Genomic DNA, 27,257 nt, shown 5'->3' on the forward strand with positions numbered 1-27,257 from the left:
CTCTTTCGTGTACCTCTTTAGGCGACTGGACAAGGCCTGGAGCCTTTGTTTGGCAGTTTCGAGTGCTTCAGGTATGGTTATCTGCATGTACCTCTTGGGTATTGGCCTTTTATTCACACCTCTCTGGATCTCCGTCAATTGACTCACATCTTTCCGAGCCGCCTTGATCTTGGCCTCCAACCATCTTTTCCATGGTGGGTAATGAATCTCGTGGCTCTCATGGTTGCTCTTGTAGCCAAGCATCTCTAGGATCACTGATGCTGAGGTGTATATCAGCTCATTGGTTTCCGTGATCGTTCCGGTCGGGATCGTTCTCAGTGCTGCATTCACAGTTTCCATGAGACTTTCAGGTGGTACTTCACATAGCCGTTGTAATCGGTGCCTTCGTTGCCCAGTTTTCATTCTTGCCATGATCTTATCTCTCAGGTCATTTGCTGCCTCGCTCAGCATTTCATTTATTGGGGCTGGCTTCCCAATCTCATTATTCATTGGGGCTTGCCTCCCAATCTCTGGTTGAACCTCTTCCTGTGATGTGGCAGCCTGGGGCCCTTCACCTCGGAATTTGTGTTGTACCTCATCAATCTCAAGTTGTGATAGCAATTGCCGTTTGTGGATATTGGAACACTGAGCTACTAGTTGTTTCGTGGTCAACCGTGACTGTGGGTTTCGAAGTAACCATTCAGCCCCCATTCTCCGCATGTAACCCCTCTGACTAGGGTTGCTTGAGTAGTAGCATTCCAACAGAGCCATGTTATTGCATCTCGTCCATCTCCGCTTTGTTCCAGTAGCCCATTTTTCATCAGGGTGCTCTGGTTCCCCAGCACCTGATGCAGACCTTGTTTGGCCGGGCGACGTCTGAGCCGGCATGTCATTCCATTTATTGTCTCTCATCATTGTATGAGGTAGGCATTAGCGTGAAGGGTCTTGCCCAAGGACCCACACTGGATGATGTCATTGTGCTCATTTTCTCTGCCACAAGTGGGATTCGAACCCTCGTCTCCCATATGCCAAACTGAGCCTATCCATATATATATATATATATATATATATATATATATATATATATATATATATATAACGATATATATATATATATATATATATGTGTATCAGTGTTTGAAATAGCATCTGCCCGGTGGCCCGAGGCGTACAACTTTTACGTCGGGCGTACCAAAAGCCACAAACAAAATGCTACGAGCCATGTGGACTCTACTTTCTCAGCGGTTTTCAAAACTCTGAAGTACACTTTTCAGTCAGAGTGTAGTCCGAAGCAGGCTTCCGATACGATTAGAGAAAAAGAACTGCGTTAGCTATCCGGATCTTTCTGCCATGTATACGCCTTTTTAATAATCTGATGTTTAATAACATCATAGATTGAAAGTGTTTTTTTCAGTAGTCTGTATCTGCCTTATGATCATTATAATTATTTTATTTATTTATTACTGGTTAATTTATTTTTTATTCATTTTTCCATTTATTCATTTAATTATTTTTTTGTGCTTTAAAAATAAAGATTTTGAGAACATTGGAATGTTTTATCTGTGCTTTTCTTGTGGAAATCCTGATGCGACCCAGCCTCACCCAGACTCTGCCTCCAGCGGCCCCCGAGGTTAATTGAGTTTGAGACCCCTGCATTAGAATGTTTCATCTCCTCTACATATAACACACAACAAATTTTCAAATCGGAACTCAAGAGTAATGACTGTTATGGTGGTTTACATACCACAATTTGAAATTTTGGTTCGGACTTTAGCAAGCATCACGGCACTTGATTTGCTTTCGCGGACCAAATAAAAGGATGCGGTGGGCCAGATTTGGCCCTCGCACCTTGACTTTGACATCTGAGCTCTAGGTTGTCTGAAATATAAAGAACTCAATGTTGGAAACATGTTGGAATGAATTGTTTCTGCTTGTATGGAGATTTATGGGACACATTGTAGATCCAATTTACAGTGACTTAGTAGTGTGTTTTTTGAACGTAATGTGTCGAGCCTCAATAGTAAACCAAAAAATGCGAACACATCTCAATATAATATAATGTTTATTATCTTACATACGGAACTCTTGAGTTACATATAGAATAGATAGTGTACATTAAGTGCTGCCTACTTAATGTCAGAGCACCCTGAGACTTAAGGGCAGCAGGAAAGGGTTTTGGGAATCTGTTGGCAATCTCTCTCTTAGGCTGAAGTCCACTTGACGCTTTTAAATCTTCAATGGAATAATCCTCTGTCCACTCCTCTCACCCCAGATTCATTTGATATTTTCAGCAATGTGGAAAGCAAATTTACAGAACCTTTACCACTCACTTGAGGAGCTTTTTTTACTGATACAGTGTCTGAATGTATGAAAATAGTTTTCCATCCATCCATCCATCAGTCCGCCCGCCCGCCCGTCCATCCATCCGTCTGTCCGTCCATCCTTCCATCTATCTATCATCCGTATAGTGCTTTCATTCACCTGAACTGGCAAGCATGTTGGTGGATTAGTTTGGAGGCCAGCGTAAGCACGCACGCACACACACACACACACACACACACACACACACACACACACACACACACACACACACACACACACACACACACACACACACACACACACACACACACACACACACACACACACACACACACACACACACACACACACACACACACACACACACACACACACACACACACACACACACACACACACACACACACACACACACACACACACACACACACACACACACAACCGCATACGCACACACACGCACACGCACACACGCAACACACGCATACATACATATACACACATGCACACACAAACACCTACCTCAAAATGAAATCTGGCTGGCCATATTTGGCAAAGTCTGATGACTTTGTTTTCAGAAAAAAAAGAACATTCCCATCAACTCCAAGTAACACTCTCAACACAACAAATCTGTACATAAGCCAAATCATTCGGGGCTGGTATCCATGGTAACGCACACTGAGTAGGAGCAAGAGAGAGTGAATAGATTTCAAAGGGAATGAAGTAATGCGCTGATGGGAGTCATCCAAACTATAAAAATCAATGTTTAATTTAATTTAAATCAATTGTTTAAAATCACAACTACAGGCAATAGAAATACAAGATATTGCATGTACTATGTGTTTGAAGTAGGATTTTGTCTAAAAAAATGAAACAAATTCCTTGTGTGTTCTACATACTTGGCAATAAAGATGATTCTGATTCTGATTCTGATTTATACATCCCTAATGTCCAGACATGGCGGCGCCATCTGCCAATTATTGGAAATCTGCCTTAATACTACGTATTTTCAATTTCGGGAGAAATTTTATAAACAAAATCATGGTTGTGCTATGGGCTCACCAGTTTCACCCATAGTGGCTAATCTGTACATGGAAGAGCTGGAGAAACAGGCCCTCACATCCTTCCCGGGGACAAAACCTAGACACTGGTTTAGATATGTGGACGATACTGTTGTCATAATTAAAAAACAAGAAATTCAATCCTTCACAGATCACCTCAACTCTGTAGACATCAACATTAAATTTACTCGTGAGGACATTAAAGAGAACCAACTCGCCTTCTTGGATTGTAAAGTAATTATAAAAGAGGACAGAGCACTAAAAACAGAAGTCTTTAGGAAGGCTACGCACACTGACCAATACTTACTTTTTGACTCTAACCACCCTTTACAACACAAACTAGGAGTTATCAGAACCCTCCAGCATAGGGCTAAACTAATACCAACTAGCATTGAAGGTAGAGAAAAGGAGTCAAAACATATCAGGAGAGCACTCACTAACTGTGGGTACCCTCAGTGGTCATTCAACAAATGTCAGAAAGAAAGAATAGGGCAGTACATTTGCACCTAAAAGCTAGCAACCACTCATTTGACAATAATGAGGTTAAAATCTTAGCGAAAGAACATAGATGGTTTGAAAGGGGGGTAAAAGAAGCAATTTTTATAAAACAACAAAATCCTTCATTAAACCGGTCTGGTGGGGTGAGGTTCAATTTGTATCGTTCATACAAAAGCCTGCTTAGGCAAAACAGGTTAGGCAACATTCGTAATGCTGATGAGGTGATACCGGTGGGAGTGGGGAAAATAGGCCAGTCGTTAGTCAGGAATGTAGGAACAATCAGTGGGGCCACAGGGAGTGGTCCTCTGCTCCCCCCAACCTGAGAGTAGGGACCTATCATAGCTGTGTCCGGCGCCGCCATGGCTGGACATTAGGGATATATAAATAGGGCCGATACGACCAGTCAGACTTTAGTTCGCTGACGAAGCCTCTTGGATAGGAGGCGAAACGTCCGAAACCTTCAAATGTGTACAGATGACGGCTGAAGAAACCTTCTCATCGATGGACCACTCCTGTACGACTGAGAGCTTACACAGACATAAGGTTTACCATAAGGAGACACCTTCTGGGGGGTTGAAAGATGGAAAGATGCCTTGACAACTACCCACACTCATGTGGGTCAATGTTTAGAATAGAGTGGATATTATTCCCAGCTGCACTAAGCAAACACAAACTCTTCTGTCTTGCTCTCTGGAGTCACTCCGCGACATCCCATGGTGAGGCTTAATTAAATCTTTACAACACACTCTTCTCTCATCCGTCTTCATCTGCCATTTTGGCTAACGAATGACACGGTCGTGTGTGTAAACTGCGAATAGGGAAGATAAGGAAGTGGCTGTAAAGGGCTTCTGATTATCCGAATTATTTGTGGTTGCGCTGCGTCTCTGTGAAATTCTTATGTAAGACTATCACATCACACCTGCAGGAAAATGTTCCTTGCCACAGTTTCATTCTTTCTTTAAACAGCAGCTGATTTCACTGGTGCCTTTTTAGTATAGAGCCATCATTCAAGTCCCATTTTGTCAAATAGAACAAAACAATTTATTTGTGTCTCAGTGAGTAGGAAACACTGTACCCCTTCTTCACACTGAGAGTGTTTACCCTCCGTTCAACAACAGTACAATGCAAGGGCCTACTCCTAATGCCCCGAGGCTTTGGGTCGTGTGTTGTGGTTGGTACGAGACAATTTCACCATTCAAAACACAGCAGACTGAAGGCCGAGGAACAAAAATTTAATAATGAAGCGTCTCATGACTATAAACACTCTGAAATAGTACTACTTTAAAATGTATGCGTTGGAAATTGTGGTCAGCATGGAATTATACTGTATTGTATGTTAATATAGCTATGCAATTGGCTGGCAACTGGTTCAGGGTGTACAACCCGCCTTTCCGCCTGCCTGAAGATGGACTTCAGCATGTACCGCGACCCTTGTAAGCATAAAGTGGATCACAAAATGGACGGATTGATAGACACAGTTGAGTCACTGCTTTGTCTCCTCCTACACAATGATATCATTTACAAGTGCTAAATCATTTTGCTCTGTGGCCACTACTCATTTTTCCAGTTCAGTTCATACCCTTCATGGATCGACAACTTGTAACCATTCACCGACGTTGGGTTTCGATTTGGGTGGGGCCTCAGAACAAATCATTGTTACTGTGATTAACCAGAATCCAAATTCCAATTCCAAAGCATAATCTAATTGTTTATCATTGTCATTACATTTGTTGGTCTGTTAGTTGGTAAAAAAAACTTTATGAGCCACCACTTAAGTAACCAACTTGATTCAATTTCCACTGAATTATCATTGTATTCATGAGTGGATCCCATTATCTTGTCCAGATCTAAGAGGAGTTTTTTTTTAAATATAAAAGCGAGATGTTTAAACATACAATCGAATACCGTCGTTTATTTTGCTCACCCAACCATCAAATTAAACTTGCTAATCATTTGACACTTTTTTTTTCAATTTGCTGATTTAATTGCACCTTACATGGACAGCATGTAATTATGTATTGTGGTTGGCAGCTGCAGTCATCCAGATGCATTTGCGTTCTCAGCTTCACAGGGCTGTTTAAATGGGTCAACTCTCGAAATAACCTACCTCCAAGAAGCCGTGAGGCCTCCTGCAATCACTCCAAGCACCCTCTCTTTTGTCACCTTTCTATTCATAACAGAACACAAATATTGCTAGCACTTCCCTTCAATGTTTTTCATTAGATCTCTTATATTTGTGGACCAAAGACATTTAAATGTGCGAGAATACAGTTTTTCACATCTTTGTTGTCATATTTTATTGGACAGCCTTGTTCATCAGTGAACCGGAGTGTCTTCACCAGTGGGATGGTCATCACTCTTTCTCAGGGCAAATTTGCGATGAAATAATTAAATAAAGCACTTCTCATCTTTAGAAATCAGAGCAAACATACAAGATAGCAATGTAAAAACACACTAACCTTCTGGAGTGTATTTATGTAAATTACCCCACTGTGGCCGCCGGACTAGTTTTCCTCACCCCCTTTGAGTGCAGACGTGGCAAAAGAAAATAACGGTTGAGCATAAGAAGGAGATCATCGAGAAACACAAACGAGGTGTGAGTTTCTGTGACTTAGCGTCCAGTATGCTAAGTCGACCATTGCTACGTGTGGCTATGGGTGTTTCTTTCTGTGTTGTCTAAGCAACGGTCTCAGGCAATAGAAGCGATTTGGATTAATGAAAAGCAGCGAGGAGGGGACCGTGTGAGTGAGGGTATTATCGCCGAGAAAGCATAGCAACTTCACTCGGATGTCATCAAGAGGCAACTACATCACAACCATCACAAAGGTAAATAAAACGATGTTATTATACAGTACAGTTTATTTCTTTAATTACAATAAAACAGCACATTTATTGTACATAAAATAAGGTCTATTTTTTGTAATTGTAAGGCTTATTTAGTAGAAAATATGTTTTATGGGAAAGATTTATTCTCATTTTTAATGGTTTCTTAAGGGAAATAAATGTTTGGCAGACAAACTTTTCGCGTTACACACACTTTCTGTCACGTCACTCGAGGCTCGAGGGCTGGGCTCGAGTGACGAAAGGACAGCGGGGAGTGTGGATCCAAAATACACGGCGAGACAGATACTCGGATACAAAAGTCTTTACCGAGGCACGCATGAAAAAATAAACAGGGAAGAGTGGAGGAAGATAACTAAATGACAGCAGACCTGGCAACACGGAAGGGGAAACGGCAATGTCCAAAAATACTCAGACGGAGACGGTAGTGAGCGACAGACAGATATAGGCAGAAGGCACAATCAGTGAATGACAATCAGCTGTGGGAACCCAGGTGAATGATTGGAGGGGCCGTCTCCCAAGATTGGCGGAGGAGGTGACAGGAGGGGCGGGGCGCGCCCCGGATGGCAACGAGATGTGACACTTTCTGGGAACCAATTAAGTTTGTAAGCTGAGGTATCACTGTACATTGATTTGGCGAGGAAGAATTAAATGTATTTCACACTACATTAAAAAAAACATAATATTTAGGAAACCATATGAATTGATATGGAACGAGGTACACTAAGTTGATGTTTCTGTTTGGCCCATCATATTCACATTCAATAAAAATACTGGATATGGAATCCTTTTGCGTGTGCAACAGCTTTCACTCTTCTGGGGCTATGTTATATTAAAGAATAGGACCTGTTTCATACGGTCTGTTTTATTTACTGTAGTTTAAGGGGTTGGGTGCCAGTCTTAAGTGCATGACTGTTTAGGTTAACTAAACTTCAATGAGTGAACCCATGCAAGCACCCATTATCCGTAACACTTGGCCTTATTATTCTACAGCTGACGTTGAGTAAAGGGTGGAGTACACTTGATTTTCTGCCAGAAAATTTGAATAGAAAAAACAAACAAATAAACAAACAAACAAACAAACAAACAAACCTATGAACAATTTATAGTCTCCATTTAACCAAAGAAACATGTTTTAATAATGTGGGGAAAGATTGGAGTACCAACAAAAAATCCACACAAGCCAGAGAAGAGCATGCTTTGCAAACTCCACACATAATTTAAACCCTCGACCTCAGAACTGCAGTGGATGTGCGAACCATGCCACCCACACTATATTTAGGCTATCACTCAATATTTAAAGACTTTCTCAGACTTGCACCGATGTAGATGTCAGTTGAACCAATCATGTTTCTGTCATACACCATTAAAGTATTGCAATAAATAATGAGAATTGTGCTGTATTTTTATTATAGCAGGCAGTGCAATCTCAATCCAATGAGCACACAACGGACGGATTCATATGGAAAGATGTTCCATTCCTGGTTCTTTCAACAATGATAAAAGCAATGGAATACGGTATTTGTCACTTTGATACTGTTTTCTAAAGGATAATATACAACTGGCCATTCCAATATAAAGTTATACGAACCCATTCTGAGACTGTGTTCTATGAATTATGTAAAAAGCACAGTATGTATATAGTAGTACTGCAGGTTGTTCTTGCCAGTTTCAATGCAGGCTTGCCCCACATTGTGGTCAAATGCCTACAAGTACAATTTCTTCGTTTATTCGTGCGGCACACTGCAAATATTGGAATCAAGATTCGATGAAAGAGGATCTTTGTACAGAACGAAGCAATGGCATCAGGAATAATTTGTAATTATTTATTTAGCCCTGAACTGTTCCGTGACTTGTGGAAAGTTTTTTTTTTTCAATCAAAAATAAAGCTGGTTACCAATTGGCAGTAATTATTAAAAAAAACCAAACTGCATATTAGAATCACACAAAACTTCTTGTCTTCTTGTGCCGCTCCCATGCAAGCCCGGATAAATACAGAGGGTTGTGTCAGAAAGGGCATCCGATGTAAAAGCTGCCAAAACATGCGAATCAAACCTCTGAAGATGGAGGACACGGGTTCGCTGTGGCGACCCCTGAAGGGAAAAGCTGGAAGGAAAAGATTCTGAATACAGTGAGACCTCAACTTACGAACTTAATTGGTTCCCAGACAGAGTGTTTAAGGCGAAAAGTGTGTATCTCAAAAAAATAATTCCCATAGGAAACCATTAAAATGGGAATAATCCGTTCCTGGCTTTCCATAAAATATACTTTTCAACTAAACAAGCCTTAAAACTACACACAACATACCTTATTCTATGTATAATAAATGTGATATTGTATTGTAATGAAAGAAATACACTGCATTGTATCATAAAGTCACTTGGCGTTGGAGGTCGAAGGTCAAAGGGAATTGCTGTTTGGAAAGAGAGGCGCATTACATGACGACTGTAATTAAAGAAATAAACTGTGCTGTAAAATAAACTTTTATTTACCTTTTTGATGGTCGTTGATGGCTTATGGAAGGAGAGTCACCTTCCATAAGGACTGTTGGTAACTTAACCTCTGGTGCTGTTCGGTCGTGTGCTTCCGTCGAAGATCACTTCGCCAGCCGTGGTGGGTGTGTATTATGAAAATAGTGCTTATTATGAGGTTTAGTTTTCATAAATTTGACGTTTGTAAGACAAAAAGTTTGTAAGTTGAGGTGTTTGTAAGTTGAGGTCTCACTGTACTGTATTAGAGTCAATTATACTGGATTCGTTTTGTTGGTAATTGACTTTATTAAGAATGTGCATATTTCAATCACATTCATTTGCACGTCGTATAATATAAACATTGCATATAACATCAATTTACATTCACTTTTCATAATCACCGTGATTTACATTATATATTATAAACAGTTTAAGACAGCACTTCAGCTTTTATTTTCTTCATTTACAGCTGTGATTTTTTTTGAGTCATCAAAATTTCCCCTTCACATCAACAAGGTTATCTTTTTAAAATGAATAAACAATGCTAGAAGCAAAAAAGTTAAACTCATAGTCAAATAGAGCCCCCCTATAGGAAATCTGCTCAAAACAAAATAATGTCACGGGTCAGTGGGAAGTTTTACCATGATAAAATTAAAAACAATATATCACAAAATTTTACAATACACTTAATACGTATATGATAAACAGTTATAGTTACAGGTCAAGTGACATGGCAACTTGTCCTAAAAAAAAGAAACATTTGACATGCACACTGAAGAGTCATTCCAAACCTCTGAAGCCCTGAATCAAAAGTTACTGCATTAAGTCACAAGCACCATATTGCTTCACGAAGGAAAATTAAAACCCGTTAAAAACCATTCAGACACAATTGCACACACAAAAATGTTTTTCTATAATTCACATAAAAACGAGGTTCAGAAACACACAAATTATCAATCAGCACAGAAGAAGAGGAATAAAGCGGATAATCTGCATCAGTCAAGGTACGGTGCAACACGACAATCTGTTTTGACTCATTACATAACATTTTCACATCAATGCACCACAGAGCACAAGGAGTTACTGCAGGTATAACACACAAGGACTGAAGAATAAGGAATCAACTGGGTAAACAGGACTCACTTAAACTTTGGGTCTTCTCTAAAAAGCAATATATTGCCATCATAGATGCACATTTCAGTGGGAATAATTCCCCCGGAAGACATTTTCCCTTACAGTGAGAATATACATATGCAATGATGACCAAATATGTTGTTTTCAGTGAAGAGCAAATATATCAGCTGACGTGCTTTATTCACCAAAAATGTGTTTATTTTACAATATACGCGCGACTGTCCTTGGCTTCATATTTTGTTGGGCAACCATTCACCAGGTGCATAATGTTTTTAACTTCTAAACTGTACATTCTAATTAACATATTTTTAATTGAGCAGATCTGTTAAAAATGTTAATGTTTTGCTAACTGCATTTGCTAACTTCATCTTTCTGTGCCGCAGCCCATTGCATTGTTTTGCCAAGCCAAAGCCAAGCTGTTGTTTTGTCAAATAGTACAGTAGTTGAATAAAATCTGATAATACAGACTATGCATGAACTGATTTCAAGTATAATTCTGCTTTATACTGTGTGCAAATGCATTGTGAAAAAAAATCCTCATTTGAACGCATGCGTTTGTGTAAGCTCTCAGTCGTACAGGAGTGGTCCATCGATGAGAAGGTTTCTTCAGCCGTCATCAGTCACCAGAAAAGGAGTCAAAACATATCAGGAGAGCACTCACTAACTGTGGGTACCCTCAGTGGTCATTCAACAAATGTCAGAAAGAAAGAATAGCGAACGAAACCAATAATTCTCAAGATTCTAAAAGGAGAGGAGTAGCAGTACCGTACATTGCAGGAGTTTCTGAAAAATTACAAAGAGTCCTTTGGCAACATAAAATTCCTACTTATTTCAAACCGATAAACACGTTAAGGCAAAAATTAGTGCATCCAAAAGATAGGCTACCAAATGAAAAACAAAGTAATGTAGTTTATTCCATACATTGTAAGAATGAAAATTGTAAAGAGCAGTACATTGGGGAGACTCAACAAATTCTCAAAAAAAGACTTTATCAACATCGCAGGGATAATACTAGTGGGCCTCAATCGGCAGTACATTTGCACCTAAAAGCTACTAACCACTCATTTGACGACAATGAGGTTAAAATCTTAGCGAAAGAACATAGATGGTTTGAAAGGGGGGTAAAAGAGGCGATTCTTATAAAAACAACAAAATCCTTCATTAAACCGGTCTGGTGGTGTGAGGTTCAATTTGGATCGTTCATACAATAGCCTGCTCAGGCAAAACAGGTTAGGCAACTTTCGCAATGCTGATGAGGGTCGTTATGCTGATGAGGTGATACCGGGGGGAGTGGAGGTAATAGGCCAATCGTTAGTCAGGAATGTAGGAACAATCAGTGGGGCCACAGGGGGGGGTCCCGCGCCCCCCCCAACCTGAGAGTAGGGACCTATCATAGCTGTGTCCGGCACCACTAGGTCTGGACATTAGGGATATATAAATGGGGCCGATACGACCAGTCAGACTTTAGTTCGCTGACGAAGTCTCTTGGATAGGAGGCGAAACGTCCGAAACCTTCACTTTTGTACAGATGACGGCTGAAGAAACCTTCTCATCGATTTGAACGCATGCTTTTCTCACCACATCATTGGTAAACAACCTCAGGAAACAGAATGGAGGAATCACAAATACACGTAACAATCAAGTGGACAGACATCCTTGAGATGGCTCCATTTGACTCAACTTTTGTTGTTTTTTTTAACCTTTTGTTATTGTGCAAGTAGAAAAATAAACAAAAGAAATTGGGGCAACACACTTTACAAGGCTAACATGGCAAGGCCTATTTAAACTAGCTGAACATACGTGACAATACATTTACAAGCACCAATGTGCAAGATTGGAAAACGCAACCATTGCCCCGTTGTTGACATGCAGCTAAAACATCACCTTTTGGTGCCCAACAACTCAAGCACTAGCCAGACATTCTATACTCTGCATAAGTGTGCGCGACTATGAAGATATGTAATTCATCTTGGCTGGTTGGTACATCAAAATAAGATTGAATTCAAAAGTTTCAGTGCCAATAAACAAGTGCAAGAAGTATTCTGCGGCCATTCTATATTGTTGTGTGTACTCGTGCATGTACAGGCTATTGTGCAGTTTGTGTGAAATCATTTAAGACTGTGGAATGTTTCAGACTTGGTTTTTTCTTCTTTGTTAATTGTGGAACGCGATTATATACATTTAAATCTCATGTTTATGTGAATGGAGAGTGTATCAGTCCTACTCTGTGCAAGGACTATTTCTTGATGATGATGATGGTACCAGGGGAGATGGGATTTCCCAGGAAGTGGAGGAGGATAATGATGAAGATGGTGTCTCAGTCTGAGAAGAGACTGGCAAATGATTTGCGTTGACTGCATATGGTTTAAGCCTTGACCTCATTCTGGTTAAGGCTGGCTTGTTGTGCTGGGATTTCTGGAATATTGAAGGTATTGGTAAGAGACTGCAATTTGCTGTAAAAAAATAGATGGCAATTGAGGAGAGGAAGAGGCTATTAATGTCATGAAACAAGCCCATCCAATAAAGAGACTGGACTGTGGTGAGAAAAGAGGAGAAATGATACAAGTGGACACTTACAGTAACTTTCAAGAAGCGCTTGAAAGAGGGAATCGTAAATTAAGGATGTCACTGAATGATGTGTGATGTTTGGTGAATGTGGCTGTCATGTTATTTTTTACAATAGAATAGAATACAATACAATACAATACATATTAATTTTAAATGAGTTCGATTCAATCAAGTAGGTCCATTTTTTATTTATTTACAATGACCAATTGCATTCAGTAATTTTCTTCAATTTTTTCATCACTTAAAATTAAACATGAATTATGGTGATTAATCAGGATCTATGCAAGTTGCCGTGGTCCACATGAACCCCATTTCTTCTAGTAAGTATATTTAAGGTTGTTGTCAAACTTTGGAGTAAGCACCCCTTGGATGATTTGAGTATGGAACAACTAGAGATCCCCGACTTCCGGGCATAACATACACCTTTGAGATCCATAACCACAGACATTGTGAGCTCCTTTCTATCCACCGAGGTCAGCCAACCACCTTAACCAATCCATCCATTCCCAAAACGATTTATATGCTCTGAGATCACAGATAAACTGGATCTTATCTCAGCTGAGTGTTCCATCGACCAGTCGCCAGCTAATTTCAGGGCTAGACAAGCATGCAGGATGCATATTTTTGGAATGTGCGAGTAAGTTTTTAGTTTGTTTCGTTGATGTTGTGTTTTACGATAGCACTTAAAAATTCTTCAATCAGGTGTCAACTTTAGATTGTGTTTGATGGGTAATAAGCTTTGAGCAATGGAATGTAACTGAAATGTAACATTTTTGAAGAAGGATCATGCACATTCCATTGAATCATAAACAGAAAACAAATGTACTGTATCTCATGCCAATATCAATGCAAAAAGTAATATCCGAGGTGTTAAGTATCTCATCATCAAAAATGACAGACATTTTCAGCAACGGGTGATCATATACAGTACACTTGTTTGAGTTGACCAGAAATATACGTTAATATGTTGTCCGGAGGGCACTTACTTCAGTTGCGGGGAAGCGCCTAATGCCGTGTTGTCCTGACTGGGTTTTTGTGGGGGCAGGGGTTTTTGTTGCAGTGCTGGGCAACCCCCAGGACCTCCCTGTCCCTGGCCGGCTGGTCGTGGCTGCTGTGTTGTTGTCCCACCACTGCGCCCCTGCTGGCCAGCCGTTCTCTGCTGACCTCCTTGCGATTGCTGTCTTGGTGGCTGAGAAGGTCTCTGTTGTTGAGGTTTCGGACCAGCACCCCCTGGAGGAGGTCTTCGTTGCTGCTGTGTGGCAGACTGTTGCCTTTGAGTTGGAAGAGGCCCTCCTTGGCTTTTCTGAGGAGCACCCTGCCCTGGAGGCCACTGATTGACCTTGGCTTGGGAACTTGTTTCAGTTGAACCTGTGCTCGATGCAGGTTGCTGGGCCTGTGCACCTTGTAGAGGACCACCTGGTGGGAAAATTCAACCACAGTCCATTAAATGGACCACCTGAATGGAATTGAAAATTAGCAACATTTTATCTGACACATACAGTACAATCTTAAACTTCAAGGGCAAATCATGTAAACCTATGGTAAAGGCACTCAAACAATAATATTCATATATAAATACCATTTCTCATGAATATTTAAGACCCCCAAAAATTGTCATGCTTTGTCAATCCTTTTCAAACGATATTACAATGAAAACACGACAAAGAAATGTCATGTTCAAGTGTGTGATCTTATTTCTTTCTTTTGCTTTTTTCTTTTCTTTTTTATAATCCATACAACACCTTTCAAAAAAGTTGGGACCATCCCCCTTTTCTTTTAACTGAAAGCGGTTGGGAAAATGTCCTGGGTCTCCTTTGACAAATTTTGCGCTCTATTAAAAACCCGAGACATTTTCAATGGAAAGCTGGTTTGAACTTGACATTCTAATGTTGCACTCTTGTATGATGAGCCATGCCATTGTAACACCTTCAGAATATGACTTTGCATGATCTTTACGCAAGACGTCTTCGGAGAAAATGTTGCTGGGATGCCAGCATACAGTCATGGCCCAAAGGAGATAATGCACCAACCACATCAATCTGAACGATGCAGCATCTACAAAATGTTGGTGTTTATTTATTTTATCTACATTGGAAGAAAACAAAAAAAAGAGAAGCGGTGAGGAAATAAAATGCCATTCCGTACTGAACTCCCAAAATAGACTGGACACAATTATAATTATACTCCTGTATGACTGAGAGCTTACACAGACAGATAGTGCCAATGTTTTTGGATTTTAAGAGTAACTCTGACCAAATGCTGTTTTGAACTCTCCCTCAAGGTGTTTGACAGTATTTGCATCTAGACCAGGGGTGGGCAAACTTTTTGACTCGCGGGCCGCATTGGGTTCTAAAATTTGACAGAGGGGCCGGGCCAGGAGCATTTGGAGGGAGTTTTTGGGCCCGAAATACTAAACCTAAAGCATTAAAGGACAACCGACGCCTCCGGACAAGGCATAATTTATAAAATCACTTCAAATGACTTTGACTGAGCGTATTTTACAAAGATTCCACAGCATATAGCTATAGTTTACGTTCTAAGACTTGCACTGAATATTCACGAAGTCTTGTTTTCGAGTTGATGACGATCCCCATGTGACGTCACGTTTGGACCGCCCCTGACCGAGAAAGCGACACACAATGCATTTTGGGTACTTTCTTTGGTCTGAAAACTTCGTGTTGATCCGTGTTGATGGCGAAATTAGAAGGAAAACACATAAATAACGGCATGGTGAATCGTTGTGTGTTGCACCAAGACAACTATTTGATATTCGCTGACACAAATTCCCAGCTGACAAATCCGCCCATTTCCAACGGAGCTTGGCGCAATCTTCTGCATTTTCTGGGTGCTACATTGCTGTCATTGATGGCTTGAATTGATATGGGAGGACTCCTTGAATCAATTGCAAACATTTATGCTTTCCTCTTTAGAACTATTTGAATCATATTCATAACAGGATGAGTAACAAGAAAACATCTTCTCCGAATCTGAAGCCATTGTTTTGATTCTCGAGCAAGGCAAGACGTCTTGGCGTGACGTCACGAACAAGGGGGTGGGGACCTTCTGAAACTGGCCATTTCCGGATTCATTTTGAAGTCATTTTTATTGGTGTTTATCATTTAACTAAAAATATCAGTCTGCCTGTTTTGGGTATTTTAGATGCTATAAAACGTTTTTCTGATGTCAGTGGGAAACACAAAAAAATGGTGCCGGTTGTCCTTTAAATGTAGTGTGTACAAACCTCATAGCAGAGTAAGAACCCAATTTATTAACTGTCTTTGTGAAATGTGAAAAATATCCCAGATCAGTTAATAAATTTGACTCAAGGAATATGGCGTTTACATACTATTTCGCAGATACTTCGAGGAGGAAATGGAAATAGATTAAAATAACATATGCACTGTGATTCATCAAGATTGCGTCTGTTTTTAATAAGTTTTCATTGAAGGGGCAAAGTTAAAGAAATCAACATTTATTGAAAAATGGAATCACTTTCAACATTCAAAACATATTATTCCACAACGAAATATTCAAGCTCAATAATACCTACTTGTGTTAAATTCCGCCAAATCATAGATGGTTTGTCCTGACCGCGCGCTCAACAAACTCCTCACTGACGCCCTCGCCTTCACGCGCAAACAATACACGTGTACCGTCGCCGAGCACACAGACATAGGCTACCTGCAGTGAAATTTGCATACTCGGCACGGCAGCCAATCAGAAGCCTGCTTCTTTCTTCCGGACTTTCGCAAGCGTTATAAAGTCCTGCAATTGCATATAATTTTCCAAAATAGATGCACAGAACCTCAGCCCAGACGAAAGATTCAAAAGAAGCTAACAACATATGTGACGCTACAAAACGTAAATTTACATTAAACCGTGACTGTAAAGTGTACGTGAGACTTATGAAAGGGGCTTAGTGGTTCGTAGGAAACAATGCAAACGTTGCATTGTGCACCCCAATGACAATCGACTACTGCAGCAAAATCTAACCATGCACATTTACCGTAAATTAAGCAAGGTAGCATTTGTAGTCGGTACAGTCTTGATTAAAAAAAACAAACTTTATACTTTATGACAATGTTTTTAATGTCATTAGTTGTCTCATTGTGCTTCAAGTTGTGAAAAATGGTGCAGGCAACTTTTCAGTTACCTGCCCTGTTGTCCGCTAATTTTTTTTGTCATGAGTTTCAGACACTGTTTTTACTATAATTTGGGCAGGTTCGTATGCGGCCCGCGGGCCGTAGTTTGCCCATGCCTGATCTAGACATATTGCCTGACCCTAAAAACTACCAGGACTTTGCCTTCAGTCATTTGGGGCGTTTTTTTTAAGTGTGCATTGGGTCACTGACCCATGATATACCAGAAACTGACTATTCTGACAATATGCAGTACATTATACCCCAAAAGACATGGATATTCTTCAGATTTCATGATGATATGTTCACAGTCAAGGCATCTGGGATGTCCTTGACTAAAACTCTTTGTTTTGGCCTATCATCATCAACTTAAAAATGATGACAAGAAGCTTATTGTGTTGCAGCTGGACAGTGCCCACTTAAAGGACAACCGACGTCACTTTTTTGTTTCCTAACTGACATCAGAAAAACGTTTTATAGCATCTAAAATACCCAAAACACGCAGTATGATATTTTTAGTCAAATGCAAAACACCAATAAAAATGACTTAAAGTGTCTAAAAAGTACTTCAAATTGAAACGGCAGTGGCTAGTTTCAGAATGTCATATTCATAACTCATCCAGTTATGAATATGATTCAAATAGTCCTGAAGAAGAAAGCATACATGTTTGCAATCGATTAAAGAATTTATTCCGTGTCATTTTGAGGCATCAGGGGTGGGAAATGTCGCACCCAAAAAAGACAGAACATGGCGACAAAGCCATGTAAGGAATTAATCAGCCCGTTTCCACAGGCTGATTAATTCCTTCCATGGAGCTTTGTCACCCTCTTCTGCCTCTTTGTGGTCCTACACGACGTTTTTAGACCAAAGTACAGCAAAATACAGTGACGTGATGGAAGGACTGCTACAATGTGTCCTTTTTTCGGTCAGGGGCGTTCCTTCAGTGACGTACCGTACGGACTCGTCACTATCTCAAAAAGAAGACTTCCGGAATATTCCGCACGAGTCTTAAAACGTAAAATATAGCTATATGCGGTGGAATCTTTGTAAAATACGCTCAGTAGAAGTCATTTGAAGACATTTTACAAATTATGGACACAACTTGTCCTTTAAAAGTCCCCTCAACACTGAAAAAAGCTTATGGCAACTTTTAGCAAATAATGAAACCATCACTTTTTTAAAACCAAGAGTACATCAATTTTATGTTGCCTCTTTTCCAGGTGTTTTGGAATATGGATTAGGCATCAAAATCAAATGTAGAAAATAGTTGTGAAAAAAACAATAACCTCTGCATATTTTGTCTTTGTAGTCAATTGGTTCTTACCCTGAGGTGAGGGTCGCTGTTGAGACTGAGGAACTCTAGGTTGGGAGATGGGCTGAGGTGAAACCACTTTCTAAAATGCAAAACAAAAAGAAATGCAAGGACATTAATTATTCCTAAATAAGCAGATAAATGTGACTTTTACATTTGAACTTGGGTGTTATTTTTCCTGCTGTTGAAAATGTTTTTGCATGGCAGCAGCCAATGTGCATGGAGTCCTGACATTTTCCACTGACACTAAAACAAGGAAATACTTCAACAGAGCTAGATTTGACTTTCTACAGATGGATCTCTCTTTATTTTGACTGCCATTGAACCTTGACTTATATATTCATATATATATATATATACTCTGTATGGAGGGATCGGACGGATGGACGGACGGACAGACAGACGGACGGACGGACGGACAGACAGACAGACAGACAGACAGACAGACAGACCGACAGGCAGACGAACGGACGGATGGACATACAGATGGCAGTGAATGAGTTAAATATTTCAGTTAAAGAAATGCTGCACTCCGATGCTTTGTGCACCTGTGTTGTTGTGATGCTGCCTGTAGAGGAGGTTGAAACAGGTAGAATCATCTGGTTCATTTTCGCAACCACCAGTTCAGCAATCTGCATACGATCCTCATCCTGCTGGTCACCTATCAGTGGCATTGAGCAGTCATCTACCTACAAAGCAAGATGACAAAGCATTCGTAGGTCATTTTTGTACAGCTTGCACCTCTTTGGTTTGACCACGTCGCCTTCAAGGACCTCTATAATGTAGTCCATTCCATCTTTGCCATGAAGAGCCTCCACGGCACAGATATCCAAACCTCCAAAGATGTTGGCACAAGTGTCCACCCACATCCTGTACCTGTAGCATCATGTCGAGCATAACAGTTAGCCTGAATGACACATTTCACAGCACAAGCAACAGTCAAGTGCAACTGACATAATGTGGAATCTTACTTGTCTGACATGGCAACTTGCTCAAGCATTGATGAGCCTGTGTTGGTTTTCCAATTGCCAGAAATGGATGTTCTCCTGTTCATGATAATAAAACCATGTGAGTGTTTGCTTTTTATTCAAACGGGAGTGCGACCGATTCCTTCAATGATCCACCGACATGTAGGCCTTGTAATGTTCACCAATCTTCTGGATGCGGACATCATACTTGGCATCAATAAATGGCTCGGATGTGGCATACGTCTTGGTCAGGGCAACAACACTGGCAATATCTTGAAAGTCATATTGGTTGTCCACTTTCACCTATGGTAGCAAGCATTCCAATATGAAAATGTATACATGTTCTCACACTTTCTCAATGAGGAATCTGAAATGTAGTTCTACCTTTCCCATTCCTGAGTGAGCATGGCCCATTTTTATCACAACAGGGAACTGAGAGGATGTTATCTAGTAAAAGAGGAGACATATTTATTTTAAACTGCCATGAATCAGAAAGCATCTATCTTGTATTTCTACAGGACATTTTATTGTCTCAAAACATATTATTCATTATTTGACAAACAGAAGTGTCAAATCCAGGTCCATGAAGTAAAAACCCTGCCAGTTTGGCTTTGCCCACAGGACCTTCTATTTAACGGGCAGGTAAATAAACTCATTAGTAGAAGCACCCATGACAAAGTGAAACTAGTGGTGTGTGTGTGTGGGTGTGCGTGTGTGTGTGTGCGTGTGTGTGTGTGCGTGTGTGTGTGTGTGTGGGGGGGGGGGGGTGTGTGGCATATTTTGCATTTTGGAACTTACCATTTCTTTGTGGTTTGGATAATAAACCTGGTCAATCAATGGGAACTCCTCTGGACCCAATTGTTTGTGTAGCCTTGACATCTGTGCAAACTACAAAAAGCAAAAACACAATTCAAATATTTCTCCTACATCAATTTAGATCATCAAATAGAAGAAGGTTTGAGGCTGTTAAACAACCCACCACCCATGGTTTGTCACAGAAATTGTAGACAGAGTGTAAAGAGTTAACACTTGGCAGCCCGGCATACTGTAGACCGATAACTATGTTTCGGTGGTCTCCGTTCTTGTCCATACTGAAGGCATGCTGTCTGATCAGCACAAAATCTGGTTTAAAGGGTCTGGAAAAAAAAACATTAATACAAATTTACAAAGAAGTCAAACAGAGTAAACGGCAGATACAGATATACATGGGGTAAAAACACTCTCTTTAAAAAAATAGAGTGAAGACAATTGATGAAAAGGTTTCTTCAGCAGCCATCTGTACTTCAGATGACGGCTGAAGAAACCTTTTCATCGATGGACCACTCCTATACAACTGAGAGCTTCCACAGATGCGAAGACAATTGTTTTTAAGGAAACAAAGCTCGATTCACAAACCCATCTGTTTTCTACACCATCCCTATGAGGGCTCCCGGGTTCAGCTGGAGTCTATCACATCTGACTTTGGGAAATTGTACATTACTGTGTAAGTTTTAGGTAGATATTTTTCTGTAACATGTATGTACTCCAATGAATACATGAAAGTCCATAAAGACATTCTTGGATTCGCTTGGTCTTGAAAGCCGACTTCCTCATTATCGCCTGACCTCAAACCCATCAAAGACCTCTGCGATGGACAACTTCAGAGGGCCAAGCCTACTTTAACTCATTCATTCACTGCCATTACCGAATTTATTCAGGAATTGAAAAGCATGACGTGGAGCGCCATTCCCGAATTTGTTTGGGTTTTGCTTTTTCTTGCTGAAGAGTGCGTTTCAAGCTTCGGTCAGACCTCTGGCATTGTTTTTTCCATCCCCGAGGAGGCAGCATTTACCTTTTGTACAGCCGACTTTCAAGGCAGATAACTCTACAACCAGTAAGTTCAAATTAAACTTTTTGTTTCTGATGAAAGAAGAGTCTAAGGTTTTTTACACGGCATTGAATGATCATATTGTCCTAAAACTTAATATTCTGTGGGTCCTGCAATTTGAGTGAAAAAGACAAAATCTCTGGCACTGACGTGGACACATATTTGCACATCGTCTGGCAGTGATTGTGTTAATCGCAAACAAAATATCAAAAAAAATTATCATAAAGGATATTGCCATTGTTTCATTTTCTTTTCTTGTTGCTTCAGTCTATATAGTGTTAATCAACATCAGACAAAACTTACTTTGTCACCTTATGGCCAGTCCTAATTGCATCAATGCTGACTGTGTAGGTGCCTGATGAGTCAGCCACCAGGTTGATTTCAGAAAATTCTGCCTAAAAAAGTAAGTGATGAGATTTAGTCACAACAACCAATTTCATATACTGTACAACCATGCTGACCTTGACAAATCAAGACTGAGTAAGGTACAATCAAAATTGAATACAATTAGAGTGAAACCCTCAATAAGAGGACAAAGGCAGGGCATAGAGGAGGAGTACAGAGGATTAAAACCTTCAGAATTTTTCTATGTTGTCAAAGTCAAAAATAATATTTACATTTTTATGCTGTAACTGGACACATTGATATACAACTAATTTACTCATACAGTGAACCCTCGTTTATCGCGGGAGATACGTTCCAAAAATAGCCCGCGAAAGGTGAAATCCGCAAAGTACGTCAGAAGTAAGTCCCCAAAAAATGTTTTTATTTATTTCTTTTTTACAATGGAAAACTGTACATCCTGCAGATAGAAACAAAAAATAAAAAAATGTTTTTATTTATTTATTTATTTTTTACAATGGAAAACTGTACATACTGCAGAAAGAAACAAAAAATAAAACCTCTTTTTTAATACAGTAAAGTCTCGTTATATCGATATTCAAGGGAGTCCGAAAAAATATCGATATAACCGGAACTATCGATATATCCGACCCTGTTTGCATGTAATTTTCTCCGTGGGTGCATAGAAATAGTATCGATATAACCGGGACTATCGATATATCCGATATCGATATAACGAGACTTTACTGTAGTTTAAAGAACGGTGTTGTAAAACAATATTTAGCTGCTGCGCCTATTCGTCCTGACTCCACTGCGCTGTAGCATCTTTTTCTACTGAAGGAGTCTTTCTCCGAGTGAAGAATATTAGCGGTAGTTGTTGGCACTCTATCTTTTCTTTGTCTTACTTTTTTTTAGAATAGAGAACAGCTCAAAGCTGTAAAGTCAGTGTGTTTGATTTTATTCTGCTTTGTTAGCAGTGTTGTTTGCAGTGTTGTTTCTTTTACTTTGTTTGTTTGCACATTTGCATGCCAAAAAAAAATAATCCGCGATGCACTGAAGCCGCGATAAGTGAACCGCGAAGTAGCGAGGGATCACTGTATAACAAATAAGTACGTACATCCAAATAATAATAACTCACGGCGAAGGTTGAATGGCCTTTGCGCTTTGGACAACGCAAGGTGAACACAAAACTAGCAGAACGTAAAATGTTATGTAACACCTACCTGTTCAACCTTGATGTCATATTCACCACCGTGGACTTTCTTTCCTCTAAAAACTCTCACCCTATATGAGAAAAAAGGAAATACAGTAAAGTCTCGTTACATCGATTTCGGTTATATCGATAGTACTGCTTATTACGATACTATTTCTATGAACGCAAGGAGAAAATGTACATGCCGCAGGATCGGATATATCGATAGTCCGGTTATATTGATATTTTTTCCGATTCCCGAGAATATTGATATAACGAGACTTTACTGTACGTAAATCAAATGATTATTTCTTATCCACACATAGAAATGTGGTGTCATCTCCTTTGCTTCTACCGAATAGAAATTTGGCAAGCCTGTACGTTTTGAATACGGTTTTTGTGAGAAAAGAAAATCAATAATAAAAATACAAACATAATAACCAAATAAAAACGGACCACAAACTCCACATAATTGGATTAATTGGAGTCAAAACGTGAACCCTGAACCTCAGAACTGAGAGTCAGTGATTAACTGCTATTAACTGCTGGAAATCATATGCATGCAATATCAACCATAATTTCCCAGATTTATTCATGATCATTATCTGTAAAAAAAAAGTGTCATTGACACCGTGTGTATCACATTAACAATCATGGTACACATTTCGAAATCAAATTCAAAATGCAATAAGTGACAGAAAACTGCTTTCTTACACTTTGGGGAAAATATGTGAATTGCAGTCATGATAGCTGGCTCAAGGTACCTGTAGTGCAATAATAATTAATGTTCACAAATGCCATGCTCAAGCCCCTTGGTTTCAAATCGTCTGTGTACTTCAGATTTTTTTCTCAAATCTATACTAAACTGAAATTTGAGATATTGCAAGCGTAGCAGTCAGGTGGCGAGCATGTTTGACTGCCAGTTTTAATGTTCGTGTCTTGAATCCCTTGAAGCCCTTCTGTGTGGTGGTTTTCTAGGTACTCCGGCTTCGACCTGCATTCGCGAAGATTATTGAAAGACTAAAATGCTCGTCCCTGTGGACCCTGGCTTGAGATCTTTTGCGGGACACTTGAAGATAAATGCAACAGAAAATGCATGGAAACATGAACTACATTTTTTAAATGCTGGAGGAATTGAAATTACCCACAGGAAACAAACAAAAACACTGGACTGCTGAGATTTTAACAATAAATGCCACAACTGTATGTGAGGCAAATCTGCTAATCTCATGCCCACACAACAGCTAATGTTCATTTGCAAGACTTATTTTCAATGGATCAATTTTACAAAATTGCATCTTCATTCTTTTGTCAGTCACATTAGCATATCCCGGTTGTCTTATTTTTAACTTTTAGGTATCAAATGTCAAAATAGAAGCAAGTGACACTTCGACACTGTTTATTCCAATTACCGGCGGGAAATAGGCCAATCATCTTGAGCTCAAGGCATGTGAGCATTCATTTATATCATGCAGAACATGTATGGCTCTTTATGTCATGGAAAAAATTTTATATTTACAATCTGCTGATGCTATTGAACAGAGACAAATGTAATGCAGCTGAGATTCTACTGCTCTTACCAGTCGGTCTGCTGGTCGTCAACCACCAGGAGGATCTTAGCGCTGCTAGAGACGCCCGCCCGATCGGCCGCTTCAGATAACGTAGCTGCGGCGGCGGCCGTGGTTTGCTTCACAGCATTAGATATGGACGAGAAGAAACCGGAGCCTCCGCCTGCAGACTGTTGCTGACCGATGGGTTGGCGTCTTTCTGAGGGCCCCGGGGACACTGCGGGGCTCGGCTGCTGCTGAGGTGGGGGCTCGGTGCGCTGTAAATCGCCCATGTACCCGTTGGGTAGGTTGGACATAAAATTACTGTCCGAGAGTCGGCGACGAAGGTAGTTCATGATGGAGACTCTGAGGTGTGAAAGAGGACAAGAATATAACGTGTCCGCCCACTGGATTCGTCGTACAAGTTGTCAGCTCTAATTGCAAGGACCATGGGCTATTTCACTTCATAAATTAAAGGGAAACTTCATTTATGGCGAATTCTGAACCGATATACACCTACACTGCTCACGATTATGAATGAAATCGACGCCGTTATATTTGGAAGTGAATCATCGTGGATGAAATTGGAGTGAGCTTCATTTGACTCGGGAAAATATGATCTGTGAGTGTCTTTTACTTTTACTGAATGAAGCTACTTGTACGACAAAGCCTACCTGGGTGTGTATCCAAGTGATCCGCGCTAAAACGATGTCGATGCTTACAGTGTTCCGTAGGAAGGACGACCCTGTTTGGCGTATTATTATTCACAGGTTTGTCCTCGAAGGTCGTGCATCAATCACAAGTGCTTCCTTTTTAACCCTGCCGTGCCCTGCGTCATTCCCCTCTTGTCACAAATTTTCCACATAGCCCTGCGTCACCGCGGAACGTTCAATTGAGCCTGGCGGGCGGGTGGATTGCCTGCAAAAAAGAATCTGCGTCAAATTCAGTAGGTTGGGACAATCCATTTCCGTTACTGCGTTTATTTTCAGTTTCTAATGAAAAATCAGCGCCGTCAACACAAACTCGTTTATAATTTTTGCAAACCATATTTATATATGTATATCCATGATCGATTGGCCATTTAACAGCACATGCTATTGCGTTATTATTGATGCTTCAGCCTGAAACACTTCCGAAAACGTGGTGTTTATTCGCAACTTTACGGAAGTTCACGAGAAAAGATACGAAGTGATGCTGAGGAGCGAAGCCGCAAAAAGGGGCGTCGCTCTGTCAGACATAATGCCTCCTGTTGCCTCAACAGCCATATGGATTTTTTTTTTATTATTTCAAATTGCATGCAAACATACAAAGCAACAGAACCAAACAAACAAACAAACAAAACACACTGCAAACAAAACACACAAAAGTAAACAAAACCATTGGTTTTGAATAGCTTGTGGAGCTTCTGAAAGTACATCTGCGGTGTGTCTCAGCAAATCTTTCTGCATACTTGATATTTTCCAAATAGTTGGCAACATACATTAGGTGACATAATCGCGTATGAGACAGTACCTGATCGCACAGGAAATAGAAGTTCCTGACAGATAATCATTTTTCAAGAAAGAAGAGGAGAGGAGAACAAAATAGAAGAGAGAGAGAGCGGGGGAAGGGGGGTGCCAGGGGTTTTAACATTCCATCGAGTCTGCACAACATAGTGAAATTGACAAAAAAAAAGAGAGGGGGGGGACACCAGATGATTTCGGCAAGCACATCATCCTATACCATATTTCATCAACAAATCATGTGTTTTGATAGCATTTGGGTCGGCAGATGGTTGAATTGTTTTCTGATAGTTTCATTTCATTTTGAAATATTACAAATAGTGGTTTCCTCCCACAAAATTTAGATTTATGAATATGATGTTTGGCAAGAAAAACTAATAAATTAATAATAAAATATTTATCGTTGGTCTTGTTGTAATATCCAAACAGCATGTCTTTGTAATGAAATATGAACAGAGAAGTGACTTTACATTGAACGTATTTGACAAAGTGTTTCCAGAAGCGAGTAGTTTCGGGACAAGCCCAGAAGAGGTGAGTTGCAGTTTCAGGCTCAGCTTCACAAAATGTACATGATATATCCTGTAAGGACCGTATCTTATGTTTAACAGGATAGCAACGGTGCAAAAGTTTGTATGTTATTTCTCTTTGTTTGTTTGTGATGAAAAATGTATATGGGAGGGTCCAAACCTTTTCCCATGGGATATTTGGGACATACGTTCTCCAGTGATGAACAACGTAGGGAACCGTCACAAAAGATTTTTGAAACAAATGTCGAATTGCACGGTTCCGATTTCGAGCAATTGATGAGAAACAGAGTTTCCCCAGGGCAGTTTCTGTCACTGGAATTGGCGGTGGTCTGTCGGGAGTAGCGGAGTGACCCTTGAACAGGCTTATGATACCACTTGGGATGGCATCCATAACGATGGCAAAGTCCTTAGGGGTCACAGGGATTTGATGCGTATTGAGAAACTCAGCATAGTTCATTAAAACATTGTTTGTGTTAAAAAGTTGCTTTACATAAATGATACCCCAGTCAATCCATCTCGACAAAAACAGTGATTTGTTTTTGTACAAAATATGACAGTTATTCCAGATCATACATGAATGCGGAGAGAAAGAATGGTTATACATTAGGCACCAGGCTAATAAAACTTGTTTATGAAATTTTTATAGGTTAACAGGCAATTTTTCAACCTTATAATTACATTTCAGCAAGAAAGACAGACCACCAAGTCGGGAAAACATGGATTTTGGAATGAAATTCCAGATTGCATCAGGGCTACACAGATAATTACGCAGCCAGTTAATCTTAAACGTATAGTTTAGAGAAGTAAAGTCCAAAAAATCTAGGCCTCCCTCCTTTACCGTCCTGGATATGACTGAGTTTCTTATATAATGAGTTTTATTTTTCCATACAAAGTTATACATTATTTTGTCCATTGTCTTACATGTGCTTGGATCCACATTTAAAGCCATTGTAGGATATACAAACCGAGAGATTCCCTCACTTTTT

At 40.0% G+C, this 27,257-nt stretch overlaps 1 protein-coding gene across 2 annotated transcripts; it reads right to left on the minus strand.

Annotated features, from left to right (window-relative positions):
- Positions 1 to 11,195: 11,195 nt before the first annotated feature.
- On the minus strand, positions 11,196 to 25,134 carry syn1 (synapsin I). Of its 2 annotated transcripts, none has more exons than XM_088994628.1 (14): positions 24,917 to 25,134; positions 24,276 to 24,608; positions 22,727 to 22,787; positions 21,465 to 21,556; positions 20,274 to 20,430; positions 20,093 to 20,182; positions 19,679 to 19,741; positions 19,455 to 19,597; positions 19,298 to 19,372; positions 19,100 to 19,202; positions 18,875 to 19,015; positions 18,339 to 18,408; positions 13,861 to 14,290; positions 11,196 to 12,721 (listed from the first exon to the last, which is right to left on the minus strand). In XM_088994628.1, exons 2-14 carry the CDS (start codon positions 24,596 to 24,598, stop codon positions 12,694 to 12,696), a joined length of 1,776 nt encoding a protein of 591 aa, XP_088850754.1. In that variant the 5' UTR covers positions 24,599 to 24,608; positions 24,917 to 25,134; the 3' UTR covers positions 11,196 to 12,693. The 2 variants fall into 2 exon arrangements, with proteins under 2 accessions (XP_088850754.1, XP_088850753.1); XM_088994627.1 differs by having other exon boundaries at positions 11,196 to 12,759.
- Between the last annotated feature and the right edge of the window lie 2,123 nt (positions 25,135 to 27,257).

The sequence above is a fragment of the Hippocampus bargibanti genome, linkage group LG04 (genome assembly GCF_051943395.1).
Source record: "Hippocampus bargibanti isolate YZ-2025 linkage group LG04, ASM5194339v1, whole genome shotgun sequence".
In the NCBI taxonomy this organism is placed as follows: Eukaryota; Metazoa; Chordata; class Actinopteri; order Syngnathiformes; family Syngnathidae; genus Hippocampus; species Hippocampus bargibanti.

Excerpts from the sequence above, each read along its gene's own strand:
- syn1 (XM_088994627.1), bottom strand. The coding sequence starts at position 24,598 with ATGAACTACCTTCGTCGCCGACTCTCGGACAGTAATTTTATGTCCAAC. Across the intron at positions 19,598-19,678 it reads CTCACTCAGGAATGGGAAAG|GTGAAAGTGGACAACCAATA; the intron begins GTAGAACTACAT and ends TTGCTACCATAG. Across the intron at positions 14,291-18,338 it reads ACAGCGACCCTCACCTCAGG|GTGGTCCTCTACAAGGTGCA; the intron begins GTAAGAACCAAT and ends TTTTCCCACCAG.